This window comes from Symphalangus syndactylus, chromosome 11 (assembly GCF_028878055.3).
Source record: "Symphalangus syndactylus isolate Jambi chromosome 11, NHGRI_mSymSyn1-v2.1_pri, whole genome shotgun sequence".
Taxonomy (NCBI): Eukaryota; Metazoa; Chordata; class Mammalia; order Primates; family Hylobatidae; genus Symphalangus; species Symphalangus syndactylus.
In genome coordinates, this window is record NC_072433.2 from 78195995 (window position 1) to 78215938 (window position 19944).

At 36.0% G+C, this 19944-nt stretch overlaps 1 protein-coding gene across 6 annotated transcripts in view; it reads left to right on the forward strand.

Annotated features, from left to right (window-relative positions):
• The window catches only part of ADGRV1 (adhesion G protein-coupled receptor V1), a 598696-nt gene that overhangs the window by 277579 nt on the left and 301173 nt on the right, over positions 1-19944 (forward strand). For all 6 annotated transcript variants that reach the window (XM_055297968.2, XM_063612214.1, XM_063612213.1 and 3 more), the window contains 5 exons: positions 3116-3523; positions 9465-9649; positions 14416-14665; positions 15196-15335; positions 16878-17038. In XM_055297968.2, the coding sequence (XP_055153943.1) occupies positions 3116-3523; positions 9465-9649; positions 14416-14665; positions 15196-15335; positions 16878-17038 (1144 nt within the window). The remainder of the gene's footprint in view (positions 1-3115; positions 3524-9464; positions 9650-14415; positions 14666-15195; positions 15336-16877; positions 17039-19944) is intronic.

Below are 19944 nucleotides of genomic sequence, written 5' to 3' on the forward strand. Positions count from 1 at the left end.
TCAAGCTATTCTCCCGGCTCAGCCTCCCGAGTAGCTGGGATTACAGGCACCCACCATCATGACCGGCTAATTTTTGTATTTTTGTAGAGGTGACATTTCACCATGTTGGCCAGGCTGGTCTTGAACTCCTGAACTCAAGTGATCCACCTTTCTCGGCCTCCCCATTGTCACTTTTAAATTGCATAGTGCTTCTTTGTGTTTATCATATGTATTTTATAAACACAAGAACATTTTGACTGTTTCATTTCCTTTAAATATTTGAACTATGAAATAAATCCTGCCAAAAAACAGCAGGCCAAATGTGTACATACAGTTTATGGTAATCAAATCACCACCACCTTGTTTCAGAAATTCAACTTTATCAGAATTTTATTATAAAACTTTCCATTATGAACCCCTCTGATGCCATCTTGCTTTTTCCTTGGCTATCCCCACCTTGCAGATAATTTCTATCTTGAATTTTATGTTAAATTATTCATATGCTTTTTAAGTAGTTTTATTCTTATATATTATTTGGGTTTACCTGTTTTGGAAATTGTGCAAATGAAATTAATCCAATTGTATTGTTCTGTGGTCCTTGTTTTGTTCAATCATATGTTTGTGAACTATCCATGCTGATGTGTGTAGTTGAAATCCTTTCATTTTAACTGTTATATAGTATTCCAGGGAATATTTTAATGTATCCATTCTAAAGCCATTAGATTTTTGAGTTATTTCCTTCAGTAAGGCTTTTTATTTTATCGTTACACGGCAGATGCTCTTAAAAAGCATTCATTGATTTTTTTTTCATTTTTTGACACAATCAATCACTTCCTCCTTCCTGAAGAATGCTCTTCTTTGGGCTTTTGTAATACCACACCTTCCTGCTCTTAATTCTCACCTCACTTGGAGCTCCTTCCTGTTGCCTATGTTGGTTCTTCCTAGCCAGTAAATGTTGAGATCCACCAAGAATCAATCTCCAGGCTAGACTATAAGAACTGTTTGTTAAATATCATCTGTACACTGAGGACTTCCACATTTTTATCACTAACCTCATCACCTCTCCTGATCCAGACCCATGTATCTGATTGCTCTTACTTGATGTCATCACTTGAATGTCTAAGAGGCATCTCAGACTTACTATGTGTAACAGATAACTCTTGATTTGTCCCTTAACGATATTTTCCCCAGTTTTTCATCATTCATTATCCATTTACCCATTCATCTAGGCAAGCAGCTAGGAGTTACCTTCACTTCTCCTCTTCCTTCCACCCAATATCAAATTCATCAGAAAGTTCTATTGACTCTAAGCTGGGCGTGGTGGTGCAAGCCTGTAGTCCCAGCTACTTAGGAGAATCTCTTAAGCCCAAGAGTTGGATACCAGCCTTGTTGATATAGCAAGACCCTCATCTCGAAAAAAAACCCAAAATAAAACAAACAAAAAAGTCCTGTTGACTCTACATTCAAATATATTTCTAGTCTGAGTACTTCTACTCATGTGTATTTCTAGTCTGAGTATTTCTATTCATGTGACCCTATTTATTCTACCACTGTTTCTTGCATGAACGAATGCAAAAACCTCCATGCTCATCCCCTACTATATCCTAATATACACAATAGCCAGAACACTCATGAATAATGTTAAATAAAATGTGTCACTCTCTTGCTTGAATCCTCTAGAGTCCTCCTGCCACATTTTCAATAATGAACCTACATGCCTACATGATCTGACTCCTATCCACCTCTCTGTTTTTTGTTTTTGTTTTTGTTTTCGTTTTTGTTTTGTTTTGAGATGGAGTCTCACTCTATTGCCCAGGCTGGAGTGCAGTGGCATAATCTCAGCTCACTGCAATGTCTGCCTCCTGGATTCAAGCGATTCTCCTGCCGCAATCTCCCCAGTAGTTGGAATTACAGGCGCTTGCCACCATGCCCAGCTAATTTTTTGTATTTTTAGTAGAGTTGGGGTTTCACCGTGTTAGCCAGGATGGTCTTCATCTCCTGACCTTGTGATCCGCCCACCTCAGCCTCCCAAAGTGCTGGGTTTACAGGTGTGAGTCACCACACCCAGCCTCCACCTCTCTTATATCAGCATCCAGCACTGTCCTTCTCCTAGTCACATTGGCCTTAGGTTCTTCCTTGAACAGACTAAGATGGTTCCCATCTCCAGTGCCTTTGTAATTATTCTTTCTGCCTAGAATATTTCCCAAGATCCTTATGTAGCCTATTCATTTATTTCCCTGCAGTCTCTGTTCAAATATCACAAGAGCTTCTATGTCCAGTTTTATATAAAATGGTAACCTTACCATCACCCTGCATTCCCTTACCTACTTTTATTTTTCTTCATAGAACTTGTCTTCAGGTAAAAATCTATCATTAATTCCACAACCCTTGTACAACCTGTATCCTCTGCTAGAATAGTAGGTTCTATGAGTGCAGGTATTCTGCTGTTCAAATCTACATCCATTGTATGTCACTTGGCTTGTACTAGGAGTTTAATAGTTCTTGGCTCAGTAGTAAATAAATGCACATTCCTTTGATTCTTCCTTGACTAAAGTGTTCATGCTTCACGTTCCAAAACACTTTTTCCAAGAAAACTTTTCAATAACCATAATTTGAAGAAGAGCAGAGGTATATATGTCCAGGACCCTACTCCTTAGGATATTTCCATATTTGAGTGTAAACATGAAACCAATTTCTTCTACTTCCTCTTTCCTCCCCTCTGCCTTCTCTCTACTCTCCCCAGCCTGCCCCCCCAAATTTCTATGTGACAGTGAAAATATAAATATTCCTCCTTTTCCTGCATACTTATATTTTACCACATGTGTTATTTGAAGCACGATTTTCAGTCACAGTTGGAGAAATGGAGGCAAGAGTGACATTTCTGGTCTAATTTGCTTCCTGGTCCATTTGAAGGCATCTCTTTCCTAATCTCATCACTGTATATTATGTATTTATCTCTCTAATTTATCTTAGAAGATTATGAAAAGTATAAAACCCCATATTTAGGTAGTACTGTCATCATCATTGCCCTTCAGTTTGTTTAAGAGAAATTGAATTTGTTTAAGAAACAAGAATTTGTTTAGGACAAGATCAGAGGTGTCATAGATTCACTTAAATGGTGTTGTTTAATTTCTAGGAGTTGAGGCGTGCTGAAACAATTGGTCATACCATCATATCTCCAGCTATTTCTGGGAAGGATTTTGTGATAACTGAAGGCACATTGGTCTTTGAACCTGGCCAGAGAAGCACTGTATTGGATGTCATCCTAACGCCAGAGACAGGATCTTTAAATTCATTTCCTAAACGCTTCCAGATTGTCCTTTTTGACCCAAAAGGTGGTGCCCAAATTGATAAAGTGTATGGGACTGCCAACATCACTCTTGTCTCAGATGCAGATTCACAGGCCATTTGGGGGCTTGCAGATCAGCTACATCAGCCTGTGAATGATGATATTCTCAACAGAGTGCTCCATACCATCAGCATGAAAGTGGCCACAGAAAACACAGATGAACAACTCAGTGCCGTGATGCATTTAATAGAAAAGGTAAGTTCTTGTGAATATTACTAATTTGTTTAGTGAAATTTTGTAAATTTAAAAACCCAAGTAAAACCAAAATCCCATTCTCTTTTAACATTGGTTATTATGAAATTATGATAAAGTTAGATTTCTGAACATAGGAATAGAATGCATCATATCTGACACTGTCCTCTTGCTTGGATATGACTGATGCCTCTTTGGAAGTCTCAGTCTGAGGCTTGGAGAATGACCTAGTGCAGTAGTAAAGACAGCCTAGTGCATGAAAAGAAGGTTCCAGAGGTTGGAAGCTATAGGCAGTTGGCAGCTCTCCAGAAACTGGCCAATTAACTTTGTAGTTTGAGCTTCAGTTTTTTTAGTCCATTAAGAAAAAGGACTTGAACAAGATTATCTACATAGTCCTTCCAGTTTAAATGCCATGGAATAGAAATTATCACCCTCTGCTTGTTCTTTAGTCCTCACGGGCGCTGAAAACTTTCACAGAAAAGAAAAATTAAGAAATGACTAGATAATTTCAGACATTCCATTTGGTATATACTTGTACAAAACAGATTTTATTTTAAACCTATTTACTTACACCTCTGCAAATGATGGAATTAAATGGAGATCTGAGAGCCTAAGAATATAAATTTTGAAAGATATCTATAAAGTTATTACTTAAAAAAAGCCTCCTTTGGAGGTTTACTTTGGGCTTTCTTATCAAGATATTTCTTATCAATTTATTTATATACAAGAACTGAATGTTTTGAGTACATACACATGAATGTATAATTACTACATCTCTTGCATAGTGACCTTTAAATACTTTAGATGTTTACAATGGGGTTTTAGATAGTCGTGCATACTTTCCATCCAGTGGTAACTCTTAAAATACAATGCTTGAAGAATAGAAAAGAAAATTATAAAGTACAGAGGTAAAAAGAGCAGGCCATGGCAAACATCTTATAAAGCAAAGGGAAGCGATTGCTATTCCATGCAGAGAAAATTCTGCAGTAAAAACTCACTCCACAAAATATTATTACTTGAATTTTCTAATGGCCCAATGGCATAGGACAATGCCAAGTTGTTTTTGGCCAGCGAAAGAGAAAGAATGTCCAGTAATTACATTTTAGGGAAGAAAACAGGACCTCACTTCATATGATTTAGGGAAAATATATGGAAATTCTGCTACTTTTTGTTCTCAGTAAGTTATGTGTGTTAACCAAGTTATTATTGGTTAAGAATCAACACTTATTTCAGTAGAGTTGTCAGATAGTACATCTTGATTGTTAGTTTCATGAATAATACAATGGAATTATAAAAGTAGCTCCTATGGGAAAATGTAATCAACTTTTTTTGAGTAACCATTAGCAAACAGTACAATTTTCTCATAAATAAATAACCTGGGAATAGTTGGAGGAATAAAATATATTTTAAATGTTATAAAAATATTGTAATATTGTAAAATATTGGCTGTAATCCCAGCACTTTGGGAGGCGGAGGCAGGTGGATCACTTGAGGTCAGGAGTTCAAGACCACCCTGGCCAACATGTGAAACCCTGTCTATACTAAAAATACAAAAATTAGCCGGGCATGGTGGCACATGCCTGTAGTCCCAGCTATTCAGGAGGCTGAGGCAGGAGAATCACTTGAACCCGGGAGGTGGAGGTTGCAGTGAGCTGAGATGGTGCCACTGCTCTCCAGCCTGGGCAACACAACAAGACTCCATCTCAAAAAAAAAATTGTAAAATCAAGTAGAAAACATCATTTGAATTCTTAAAAGACAATGACTAGTATTTTATTTCAGCTGAAGCCTTGTTTGCTCTGGTTATTTTCAAATCAAGTTATTGTCACTACTTTTTTAAAAATAGTATGATATAGTATATTGTACTCTCAAATTCCTTTTTTATATGTACATCAATACTGAAATCTGTTGATTTAACGGACTTATTTAATAATTATAGAAATATATATTACATATGTACATACAGAAAATATATAAAGCAAACAAAAATTCTACTAACATAGACTTCAATAAATGGAAATTCATACCTTGTTCTGCAATAAGAAGATTCAATATATGGACACAACAGTTTTCTGTAAATTAACCTATTAATGCATTGTAATTCCTATCAATATATCATTAGGTTGTTTTGGGGTTATTTTTACATTGATAAAATAATACTAAAGTTTACCTGAAAGTGTAAACATGTGAAAATGGGCAGAACTTTCCTGAAAAAGAAGAAAAAGGAGAGGGACCTTGTCCTAGCAGATATGAAAACATATTTGAAATATGATGTTACTGTGATTAAAGGGGCACTGGTGCAGACATAAACATTCACATCAATGGAATAGAACAAAAAGTTCAAAAACTGAAGCATAGATGAAAATTTTTTATGTGATAAAGGTGCTATTTAAAAATCAATGGGTCAAAAATATTATTCAGCAAATAGTGTTGAGATAGCTGATGTAACCATTTGAAAGCAAAATAGAGCTGAACCTTATCCTAAATTCTACCCCAAATAAATTCTAGACAGATCAAATATTTCAGTGTAAAACTGAAACCATGAAAGTAGCAGAAAACGTGGATCAGTCATTTCATCGTTTTAGTTTAGAATGGGGAAGATCTTTCTAAAGCCTCAGACAAAACCCAGAAGCCGCAAAGGAAATGACTGATAACTTGACCACATACAGTTTAAATAAAATTTCTCTTAGCATACACCAAAGCAAAGTGAAAACACAACTGATGAGTGTGGGGAACATTTTTGCAAATACACGTGTGATGAGAATGTTTATTTCAGCATTACTTATAACAATAAAACTGGGAAAAACGATAGCCATTATGAGGGGCCTGACTAAATGAATGCATAAAATGTATTTAAAAACGCAAGAAATACATATTTTATATTTTAAACATAGCAATAATAATGAGAATAATAAAACAAGCACTGAAAATGTAGATTATCACATAAAGATAAGTTTCAAAACTTACCAAATAAAAATAAGGAATGCTCAGTTAAGTTTGAATTTCAGATAAACAACAAATACATTTTTTAGTATAAGTATATTTCAGATACTTATTTGGGACATATTTATACCAAAAAGTTATTGTTGCCTGTCTAAAATTCAAATGAGGTCATTTGTACTTTACCTGGCAAACCATTCATTTATGCCATATGAAATTATATACACTCTTAAATAACCTCAAATTAAAAAGGACAGAATAGAACTTCCAAGTACTGGAAGGTACTTCATTCTATAAGATCTTATATTTTAAGTGAAATTGTTTTATATTTTCAAATTTTATTTTCCCCCACATTCTAAGTTCTTTGAAACAAAATCAATTATATACAATGTATTTCTTTTAAAAGATCTCAATAAATCTTAGGTAATATTATTATACATGCTAGAAGTGGCAGAAGTATTATACTAAAAAAGAGCATCAGCTTTAAATGCCTCACTATAAAGACTTTCTGTATGAAATCCAGCTGTGGGTTCAGGCAAATTTTTGCTATGACAGAATATTCTATCCCCTGATTTTCCCAGGCATAGTGAAATAAAAAATATTTTAAAATCTCTTAGTCGTCTTAATAGCAAGAACAGTCTAAAACCCCCCTGAATCTGATATGCTAACTTTGAATTTCGTCAGGTTTTGATTTTGTGGTTATCAAAGCTTGGCAAAGCCCATCAGGAGGTGTTGACTCTAATTTTTTGTTCTGAAACACTTGAAAGAGGAATAATTAGTTCTGTAGAAGTCTGATAGACTATCCCCTACCTCCAAAGGCCTCTGTCTTTGTCTTCTATCCTGACAACTTTTTAAGTTTTTCCATGGTTGATTCAGGTCTTCTACTTGTTCATAAGGCAATTTCAGTAATGTTGGGAGTTCTTTTGTTGTTTGTGTAAACTGGCCTTGTGGAGCCAGCCTATTTCTTTTCATCATATACTTTTTAATAATAGATACCTTATATTTCAAGAATTAGTTTTTACACTTGATTTATTTTTAATCGTACTAACAAAGATTTTGAATTAACTCTATTTTACTGGCTGGTTTTGCATTTCATGCTCGAGGTAATTTTGACTGACTTGTCTGTGAACTGAATCAGTTCAGGTGGTTGCTTTTGGACAAGCAAGTGGGGAATGTTGCCAGACAGTGTAGGGCAGCTGTCAGGAGCACCTCTTAGGCTTCATGGTCACCAATTGTGTGCGAACACAATTGTGTGCAAACAAAAAGGACAAGTTAGTCATCCTCCTTCTGCCTTAGTTTCCCTAAATGGAGGCAAAACAAAGACAATAGGACCTTCCTCACAGGTTGTTGTGAAGATTAGTTGCTAGAAAGTGCTGAAAACTACAAGGTCCCTGTACTAACTGAGTGTTATAGAAATGGCCTTTTTGTTTCAGTTTTGTGTGCTTTACTAAAAGAAACTTTCTATTTTTTTTTGAATATGAATGAAAGTGTGGGTAGCCATAGAATCCCTGGATCACAGCCTTTAATTCTTACAATTCTGAACTTATTGCTTTGCTGACTTCTGACATTTCATTTTTAGAAAAGTTGGAAGTTAAACTAAATTTTTGTTTTTCTGTTGGTAATATTTTTCCTATCTGGTTTCTGGTATGATTTGTTTTTTACTCTTGAAATAATATTTTTTAAAATCACCCAGATATATCTGGTGTTGTCTCTTTTTCTAATTTTCCCTAGTATAAAAGCAATCTCTACATTTTTAGACAGGAATATTTCTTCAGCATATTAAGGAGCTGTGTTATTTTTTGCCTCTGCCTGCTCTTTTATATATACAATTGTATCTTAGGGATTTGTCAAGATTTGTCCTACTAGCCTGTTATCTTTTCTCTGAGTTCTGGGAGATTTTCTTGAGCTTGTTTCCATTTATCATATTCAGTTTGCTTGTTTCAGTGTCCAGTGGTTGTGCTCCATCTCCATTTGTAATTTTTGCATTGCTAAATTTTTATTCTGTGTCTTTTATATTTCCCTGTGGGTTATTCTCCACTCTGCCTTACTATCTGGGAGATGACTAGTCTTATAAATGCCAATCTTGGGCTCTGCCGTGAGCTTGGAACTGTACTAGATTACAAAGTCATAAAAAAAAATGAGGAACATGATCCACTTTCCCAATGAGCTTGAAACAGATAAATTATTTCAAGGTTGTCATAAGTTCACTGACAAAGTTACATGCAAATTACAAAGAGAGTGATAATGTAGGTTGGTAGATGGGGCGTAGTGTAAGAATCATAGAAAATGTGATGACTTTTAGAGTTTGAGGAAGTAATAGGCACTTATCAGAAGGTAATGGAGTAAGCGGCTTCACACCGATGCTCAAACAATAAAGATGTGGTCCCCCGTCATTCTGGATTTTTCCTCCTTTTTTCCCCTGTCTCTCAAAAAAACAAATAACCCACTTTTTTTTTTTAGTAGGAAGGGTCATACTTATTGAAAAAGGCAAAAGTGACAGGAGCTCTTGACTAATCTTGAAAAGGATTTTCTCATTTGGTGCTTTAAATATTTAGTGATTGTGGTAGCTTCTGTTTACTGAAAAAAAAATTTGCCACTATTATAAACAAATATTCTTGAGATATTTATTTCCTTGTTTGTTGGTCAGAAGAATAAGAATCCCTGGGGTAGATGTAAAAGTGAGACTAATTTTAACTCATGATGTTAATTATTGTAGTTAAAATTAAATAATCTGTGCAGGCATTTAGGACTTTATCTAATGATTAAGTAGAAAATATTTTGGTGGTTATGCCTTTTCTTTATAGATGATTATTTATGCCTTTTCAACTGCAAATATATATATTTGAAATATAATTTTGATACCAATTTCTCTCAAATTTTCATAGGTTTATCCTTACTAATGTTAATAACTATTAATAAGGAACACACACACACATATATATATAGCATATAATTTAAGAAATTTCTTTTTATAGATATATTTTTATACTTAGATTCTTTTTCCAGATAACTACTGAAGGAAAAAATCAAGCTTTCAGTGTTGCCAGCCGAACTCTTTTCTATGAGATTCTTTGTTCTCTTATTAACCCAAAGCGCAAGGACACTAGGGGATTCAGTCACTTTACTGAAGTGACTGAGAATTTTGCCTTTTCTCTGCTGACTAATGTTACTTGCGGCTCTCCTGGTGAAAAGTAAGTATCTTTTAATATATTAGCAGTACCTTTTATGCATTTTTTTTCACTGTTGACAAAGCAATATGTAATGCAAAATGACATTTAGATGATGTAACGAAGAACGATACAGTCAATGCATTGTACCTCTTGGGCAGTTGAAGTTAATTATTTGAAGGAAACATAGCAGGTACATCAAAAAAATAAATGTATACTGTCAACAATATATTCCACTTATTTTGAAGTGTTTTTTGAAAGTAACAAAAGCCTTACTGTTTACTTTTAGTTATTTAATGAGTGAAAGATACATTCTGAATAGAAAAAAAAAAAGAGAGATTACAGCCTTTAGGAGTGTTTTGATGTGCTATTAATTGTGCTTTCCCCAATCACAAACAATTGTGATTGTTTTGTCCATTTGGAGACAACTCCCAGACTGTTGTTGAACTTCAGGCTAGTTGTCGGAAAGCTAGCAAGAAGAAAATGAAAAAATAAAATGTGGCTCATGTTCATTATTAACTACATAATTAATTTTATAACTATATGTTAACATACCTGTATACTATAGGTACTATACTAATTACCTCTATATTAACTATATATATATTTTTAGACGGAGTTTCGCTCTTGTCGCCCAGGCTGGAGTGCAATGGCGGGGTCTTGGCTCACTTCAACCTCCGCCTCCTAGGCTTGGGTGATTCTCTCACCTCAGCCTCTCTAATAGCTGGGACCAGAGGCGTGCACCATCACACCTGGCTAATTTTTGTATTTTTTGTAGAGATAGAATTTCACCATGTTGCTCAGGCTGGTCTTGAACTCCTGGGCTCAAGCAATCCACCTGTTTTGGCTTCCCAAAATGCTGGGATTACAAGCGTGAGCCACTGTGCCCAGCCCAATGTTAGTTCCTAGGTCACAAGACATACGGAGTTCAAAGAGATAGTCAATCCAGATAGAAAAAAGTTCTAAGAGAGAACAAGGGATAAAATAATAATAATACAGATGATATTAATTATACCTCTGCTATAGTCCTGACATTGATTTAAATTGAACAATATCGATTGCCTTTGTTAATAGGTAAAAACAGTATAATGAAATTTCCATGTGGTTCAACCTAATCCTTGCTAAAAGTTGTGCTATTATTTTGTCCTTACAGAGATCATTTTAAGTAGCTATTCAGGATTTGAGTGAGGGCTTTTAGTACCCCTATTTACAGATGTAGACACTAAGGCTAGAAATCTTACACAGCTTGCCAAGAGTCACACAATTAGTTCATGGAGAGGCCTGGACTCAACCCCAGACTTACTTGAGTCTACAGCCCCTGCTGGACACCTGTGGTCAGAATAGATTGTAACCACCTACTTCATAGCAAAATCTGCCCCCTCCAGCCCCATGGCTCTGAAGTGCCCTAGACATTCATCCCAGATCAGTGCTAGGGTGTGACTTGAGGTAAAGGTACAGAATCAACATATCCCTATACTCTACTCTTCCTTTAATTTTGATGAGTGAGTCCTGGAAATTGAGATTTTCTTAATGTGCAAAATCAGAAAAGCCTCATGTGGGGCTTTTGAAAGGATTCTCCAATCCTCACCGCTGCTCCTAAATGTCCATATGAGTCCAGTGATTAATAGTTCAGCTCCTTAGTGCCTCTTATAAATGTCTCTAATGCTGTATTCAGAAACCTCTGAAATGGATCATTTATTTGCTTCAAGTAAGTTTGCACTCACTGAGGCCACAGTATGCATTTGTGTGTGTGTGTAGTCAAGAATACCCGTTATTGTTTTCCCCTGTTGAACTATGTTCAACTATTTTGTTCAATGAAATCAAGCAGTTCATAGCTTTGCAATCCCCACAATCTCATTCATCTTTTCCATTTTCCCCATATCTCTATAAGATCACCAGCATGTTAAAATCACCAGGTTGTCTTAGATGTGAACCATCTACCTTGCTGTGCATATTGAGTCCCATATCTGTGCCTTCAAAGGCCCAGTGAGAACTCAAGAGCTTGTAAGATGCACAAAAAGAGTGGCCTTTTCTGTTTTGTTGACTGCTGTATTCCTCGGGCCTAGAATAGTGTCTGGTATGTGGTAGATTTTCAATGGTTACAATAAAATGAGGGAGTAGAATGAGTAAATGAATCAACATGTTTTCTGCCATATGCTTCCACTAAATAGACTTACCTTTCCTTTTGAGTTGTCTAGGAAGAGGAAACAGCATGTACAATGGCAGTCAGGCAAGAATTAGCATGTTATGTTTGGGGAGCTCATCAGTTTTTTACAGATTGAACATGGAGTGAGCTAGGTAGGGTGTGTGTGTGTGTGAGAGAGAGAGAGAGAGAGAAAAAGAGAGAGAGAGAGAATGAATCTGACTTTGGATTTTAGAGACATTATATCGAGAAGAGTGTTAAAGTTTAGAGAATAGGGCAAATAAAGGAATAGGAAAACCACATAGGGGATTACTGTTCAGGTAAAAGAAAATGAGGACTGAAATTAAGGCAGGGACATGGGAGGGTGTTAACCTTGAAAATAATTAGGTGGTAGAATTAATATGAAGATGACAAATTGAACACAGAAAATAAGAGAGAGGTCAAGACTAGTTTGTTTACTCAGGAAGCCCTAAAGATGCCGAACATTCTGATATGCATTATTTATACATTGTCTTGAGCAATATCAAGGGTGTCTGCTGAGAGTTAAGCATTTGGGGAGTGAGCAAGGATATTGAGGAGAATGACGGAATCTAGAACAATCACTTGGAAGCCAAGTAAAAATAATGCCAAGTGGCACTGAGGGTCCATCTGAGGTTGGTCACTGTGAATTTGCAGTGATGCCAATCTACATGTCAATGTGGGAGTTTTCCCCCTCATATCAACTTAGGTATAAAGCAGACTGTGGGATCGATCAAGGTGAGTGCATTTGAGGGACATAGGTGTCATAGGATAAGGTGTCAGGGAAATTATGGTTATCAGCAAATAGGAGGTGTCAGGAATTTGTTACGCTTGCATCAAGGTTAGGAAGAGTCACTGCATGCGGTGATGTTCTTAGTTTGCCAAGATAACAGAGTCCCTGACTGGACTGTCCCTAACTGGACTGACTCTCAGTAGATGACAAAGAGTGGAAGGGGAAAAGGGATGTGGAGTCACATGTATGAGGTTCACTGGTCTCTTCCACATTGTATCTGGTCAGGGTGTCTGCAGTGACACCTTTTAGGCTGAGAGTCACCACTGAAGATGTGGTAACTTCAGATTAAAAGATGAGATTTTGACAAGTTATGGTGGAGGTGGAGGTGTGTAAGGTCCATACAAATTGAGGTGTTTCAATAGGAGACATGGACAAAGGACCTAGAGCCCCAGGTGAATAAATGGATTCAATTCAGATATTTGAAGGCACCAATTCAAATAGGGTAGCTGAGGTTACAGAGGAGATTTTTTTAGAGGATGTATCACTACAGGAAAAAGTTGACCCTTACTCTTTCTTTTCCTGACTCAGTTTAAAATTCTGTGCTCCATTTCCTATGTCTAGGGTCTTGACAAGATATCATGTAAATCTGTGATGTAGTTATACATGCTCTACATCTATTGTGACATATATAACTTTTAGCATTTAATGCATAAATCTTACCCCAATATTCTAATATTCTCTCAACTTTTCCAGGCAGGTTTAAGATCTGATTTATCTATGTGTCTCCTGATTGTTTGCAAACGTGATGGGTCAGCCAACAGGATGCATCTGATTCTCTGGGGGACTGGTTACAAATATAAATTCCTAGAACCCCTAATCCCCTCCCTCAGTAGGGATTCTGATTTAGTAAATCTGCGATGTAATCTAGAAATCTGTACTTTAAAACAAACTTCCAAGTAATTTCAATGCACACTGAGGTTTAGAAGCAATTTCACTGAGCCCAGGCTCTTATTATGCCTAGTAGATCTTCAAAACAGATTTGTTAAGTGAAAAAAGATCACTGTTCAGTGCTGTTTCTCTTGTGAGTCAAATAAGATTATATTAGCCAGGCTCTGGTGGATTAGAAAGGCATGAGGTAAACTCTTTTTTTTTTTTTTTTTTTTTGAGACGGAGTCTCACTCTCTCACCCAGGCTGGAGTGCAGTGGCGCGATCTCGGCTCACTGCAAGCTCCGCCTCCCGGGTTCACGCCATTCTCCTACCTCAGCCTCTCCAAGTAGCTGGGACTACAGGCGTCCGCCACCACGCCCAGCTAATTTTTTGTATTTTTGGTAGAGACAGGGTTTCACCGTGGTCTCGATCTCCTGACCTCGTGATCCGCCTGCCTCGGCCTCCCAAAGTGCTGGGATTACAAGCGTGAGCCACCGCGCCCGGCCTGGCGTGAGGTAAACTCTTGTTGAAAACATGGGCCTAGATATATAAAGTTTATGATGTTCTTAAATAAAGTGAAGGGCTTTAGCTCAGTGGGGGACATGCTTTTCTCAACCTATTCGAGCAATGCTGATGTGACTAACATAGAAAAGCACACTTTTGAAGACACAGATTTCATCTTTATAGCCACAGATTTCATCTTGATATCCATAAAACAGTTTTCAAAAACCTATGTTTTAGGTCACTAGGAGGATCAAGCAAGAGGATGCAGAAAATTCTGTGCAAAAAATCATGACAATTATCCACAAAAGAACTGAAGGCACATTCTATCTACTGCTTCTGGGTTTGTTGTGTGATTGTTATACATAAAGAATAGAATCCAAGTGTAATGCACTTTAACAAACGTAAGTGGATATATGTATTCAAATACATGCCATTTTTATGGACCCTTTGCTTTTCTGTTGTAGAAGCAAAACCATCCTTGATAGTTGCCCATATTTGTCAATATTGGCTCTTCACTGGTATCCTCAGCAAATCAATGGACACAAATTTGAAGGAAAGGAAGGAGATTACATTCGAATTCCAGAGAGGCTACTGGATGTCCAGGATGCAGAAATAATGGCTGGGAAAAGTATATGTAAATTAATCCAGTTTACAGAGTATAGCAGCCAACAGTGGTTTATAAGTGGAAACAATCTTCCTACCCTGAAAAATAAGGTAATCTTTCATTTAAAACACTTATGTGGTTGGAATCTGATTTATTTCTTTAGCAGGCACACTTGGAATGCATTTGTTTGATCACAGTTTTGATAAGTGCTACACATGGTGAACTAATATGAAATGTGTTCCATCTTTATGAACTATTTGTAGAAAGTTTAGTTTCTAAATGAGTTGGAAATATTTCCTTCATGTTTTGAGTAAAATACATATTACATGTGTGGGGAAAGTAAAAAATATATAGCTTTAACTAATATACTATTACGTACTTAACTTTTAATGAAGTCATCCAGTTAGAGTCAAAGTGAGTGTTGTCAGCTGAAGACTGCTGAATGGCTAAGGCGGGGTAGAAAGGGCACAATGGAAAACCAATCGGATGTCCTGCATGCATAATTAAGCCAATACTAACAGTGAGAGAAAACAAGTGACTGTAGCTACTAGAAAAATGAAGTCAAGTTCAGGGTAAGAGACTCAGTCATTACACCAATTGTAAAACATCATTATATGTTCTGTTGTTTTTAACATTCTAGGTATTATCTTTGAGTGTGAAAGGTCAGAGTTCACAACTCCTGACCAATGACAATGAGGTTCTCTACAGGATTTATGCTGCTGAGCCTAGAATTATTCCTCAGACATCTCTGTGTCTCCTTTGGAATCAGGCTGCTGCAAGGTACTTATTAATAAGTTAAAAAAATCAGAATTTGGTCCTTCCCCATTTTGGTACCAGTGAGCTTAATGTTTTGTACTGAGCATAGATGGTGGCCCCAGATGACATTAGACTGGAAAATAACCTCCACAATAAATAAGAGGAAGCAGCATAGGAAATGGTCTAGTATTGTTCTGATGGCAAATGCAGCCCAGCATTTCAATATGTGGGTAGCACATTATTTACTTCTTCATTTTTACTACTTTCATGGGATGTAGCATGAGTTTTGCTCAGTTCTGATAACCTTGAAGTTACTAGTAAATTTATTGGGCAGGAAAGAAATTCCATCTTTTATCCTTTCCATCTGGGCTTGTGGTTCTGGAAGCTGATGCCTTGTGTTTAAGAGGAATCAGCAGGAATTTATAATTCTAGTCCACATGGCTTGGAGTACATTTTGAGATTAAATCCATGGACACAAATGGGAAGGAAAGAATCATTCTTTCTTTGAATCTCCTCGGCCTCAAGCCTCAAGTTTCTGAGCAATTACAGTCACTAGGAGCTCAGTCAATGCTGCAGGATCAGGCAGTGCTGGCCTAGAAGGGTCTAGGGTTCCTGTCAGCCACTTGATTTTGTTTATGACTGGATTTCAGCCACGCAAACTAAAATTCTAAATAGGTTTAATATAATAGCTTAGTTTGGTAACCAACTTTCCTCAAAAACACTGAAATTTCTGCTTTCTTTCTCTTAAAAAAATTCCACTTGAAATTTCTTCCTAGGTTTAAAACAGATCTTAAACCTAATAAATAGATACTCTGAAATCTTCAATATATAATTAATAATGAATGTTTCAAGCTGCATCTGGAGTTTAGGTAAGGAAGTTTTAGGTCCTTAAAAAAGTAAAGAAATTAAGACGCATTTTAAGGGAAGAGGCTCAAGCGATAGTCTGAGGAAGGCTCAGAAGGCTTGGCATCAGATGCAATGTTTGCTAAAATCATGACATGGTTTTTCTGCTAAATCAGCCAGAATTCACAAAGGAAACACTTTTAAGAACCTTAGAAAACATACACATAAGTCACTTCAAAGTAGAAAAAAATTGAGGAAGAAATCTTAGATAACAATACAAGTAATTTATGTGGTTGAAAATAAAAGGACTTGTGGAAAAAAACAAAACAAAACAAAGAAGAGTCAACACATATCACAGCCATGTTGTTCTTGTGGGAGTTTTGAATGCTAGAGAAGAGTGCCTTCTATTGAACATGTCGGGTAGATTTGCTAGATTAGGTAGGAATTTGTACTGCCCTGTTGAGAGGACAAGCTCCTTTGGTACCAGTAATGCCTTCAAAGCTTTGGTTGGTATTTAGGCTGCTTCTTAAGACATCCTGTGGAATCTGTTATGTCATGTCCTGGGCAAGATATTCCCTTCACTGTTTCTTCTTGAAAATGTGGTCTACTTAAGTCTTGAGTAAAGAACACTTAAGTTCAGTAAGCTATTTTTTCTTTAAAAACCATCTCAACACCTTAAGTATTGATGAAAGAGGAAAAATGACTATTGTGTTTTTGCCCTAGCTGGTTGTCTGACAGTCAATTTTGCAAAGTGGTTGAGGAAACTGCAGACTACGTGGAATGTGCCTGTTCACACATGTCTGTGTATGCTGTCTATGCTCAGACTGACAACTTGTCTTCATACAATGAAGCCTTCTTCACTTCTGGATTTATATGTATCTCAGGTCAGTGACAGTATTTTTGAATCAATGGTTATAAATATTTATGAAAATGAAAGTCTGTTTTCCCATAATCCTTTTATATATGCAAGATGCAGACATACCATAATTCATCAGCACTAGGAGAAAACAAACTTTTTCATTGTCTTATTCATTAATTAATTCAACAAATATTTATGGAGGGCCATCTATATACTGAGGATACAGTAAAGAATGAGACACAGTTTCACCCCATAAAGAATATGTAATACAATGTAGGATAGAAGCTAGATAATAGGTAAGGAAAGGCTATAGTTTATAGTACCATGGTTTAGAGGGCAGGTTCTGCAGTTACAATGTGAGGACTATGTAAGAGATTAAGTAATACATACAAAGAATTTTCCAAAAAATACATGCAAAGAATTTTGTATTTTTATTGTTTTTAAAGCTACCTCATGGTTAGATTTTGTATTCTACAACTTAAGAATTGTGAATATGCCAACCACTGTGTTAAAAAATAAATCATCTTTCACATTCCACATCTAGGCCTCATTTTTGGCAGTAAGAAGAAATTAAATTGTATTAATGTCTGTCAAACTATTTACCTACAACTTAACAATAGAAGTATTATTATTTGCTGTATTAATTATATGGTTGGGCATCTGAGAATTCCTTAAACTATAATTCTATGCCCCACCCTAACCCATGCTGTGCCCTGATTCTCTTCTTTCAGCCCCACAACTTTTTCTATGAACAAGGTGCTATACAGTGAATTAAATTAAGAGCTGGGCATAGGGTAATGGTTAAAAAATGCAAACTTTGGAGCCAGACTGCTTGGGTTCAAATTCTAATTACGCTGTTAGCTAGTTGTGGGACCTGGATCAAATTACTTAGTTTCTCTATACTTCATTTTTCCCACCCATGATATTTGATTATAAATTGTGTCTGTGTAACAGGGTGATAAATATATGAAGTCAGACATTTCTAACATTCTGCTTTAGTGATATTTTGTCTGTAAATGTGATTATTACTGAATGCATATCTCTTGTATTTGGTATGTAAACAGTCTAATAGTCATTATCTTTTAGGAAGTTTTTCTGGAGATAGAATCAAGTAATTAATTACTATTCTTTGTTCTGGTTGCCAGTCTTTCCAATATAACTTTATTTTATATAGTTATAAATTTTCTTTAATGTATTTTAATTCTGAACTTAACTTCAATTTAATAGCAAGATAATAACTTCTTATTCTTAATATCTTTCATAAAGGATGACATTTCTTATTTAATAGAATCTTCTAGGTCCGTATAGTTCCAAAATCAGATGGAGACATCCTATTTTACTTTTATGCTAATATATTTAAAGAGCAAAGAAATTTTATAGAATGATGAAATAAAATCAAAAGATACAATGTTGAAATACAATCTAGATGTCATTTTACATGTTTCCATACAGACATAGGTTTATGTGCTGCTATGACCCACAAAATCCCTTGCTTGTTCCCAAAGACTGAATATCAAAAAAAAAAAAAGGAGTTTTAAAAACTAAAGAGAGAATGTTATCCTGATTTTATAGAAAACTAGTAGGACTGACTATAATGAGTTTCCTGGAGAATCATTAATATATACCTGTATATCTTTTCTGCAACTTCTTCTAGAAAAGGCTACATGGATTTGCTCATATATTTGAGAATCAACACCTAAATGTTAGTATCTGCTTTTATCACTTTTGACTTGGAGTCATATTTGAAATTATTTTATTCTCTCTGTCCATGTCATATTGTTATGTAATTGCATGTTCTGTCGATAAGGAGACACAAAGTCTTGTCTTTGTACCTCAGTTTCAGCTCATCCCTCAGGGCTGGATGAATTCCTATCCCTCTGATGGATCTCCAGGAACCAGAAAAGAGAATTTTATATATCTTATATTCATATTCTTTATATATCTTATATACATATTCTATAATTTAGGTCAGGACACATCGAATATCACTCTGAACTTGATAGAACTTGGCTAGTACTTTTCCTGAAATACAGCAATATACAATTAGACAGGAATTTAACCTTTTTTTAAAAAAACAGAGTAGATCACAATGTATCGGTACCAATTCTAGTTTGCAGTTCTGTTTACTATACTAGAGCAGAACTACCCAAATGATCAAAGTGTGTGAAATAGTTGTAGAGGCCAAAAAGCTTACCACTTCTCAGCTTAGAAAGATGAAAGAAAAGGGCATATACCTGTGACTTAAAATTGTAAACTAGTTTGCCAACTATCCGAAAATTAAACTAAGATCATTCCTTGAGGTTAAAATGAAAGGACAAAGCATCCATTGCTGTGTGCATTAGAGTGCAGCATTATGGAACTCAACACAAAGATGGCTTGGGAGAAATATAACAAAATAATTACATAATAAAGCCATAATTTTGTAATGTAATTATTAAGAAACTTCAGCATGGTTTGAGATACACGTTGCTATTTTGAGGATGTCAAGGAAGCCTACTCTGCCTTCCCATAACTCTTTTGATATTGTGCTATCAAAGATAAGACTATTGGTTATGCTACTGCATTGAGTTTGACTCTGAATACAAGTCTTATAGTCTTGTAATCTTTTTTTTTTGGAGATGGAGCACCACCACACTTGACAAATTTTTGTATTTTTTATAGAGATAGGGTTTTGCCATGCTGCCCAGGCTGGTCTCAAACTCCTGGACTCAAGCGATCTTTCCACCTCACCCTCTCAAAGTGCTGGGATTGCAAGTGTGAACCACCATGCCTGGCCAATATAGACATATTATTTAGGATGAATTTGGCTACAAGTAACAGAGGACAACTCAAAGATATCTTAAACAAATAGATTTAGTTCCCAGATTAATTAATTCAGTACCTTAATGGTGTTGTCAGGAGCCCAGGCTCTTCTCTTTTTATCCTCAAGGA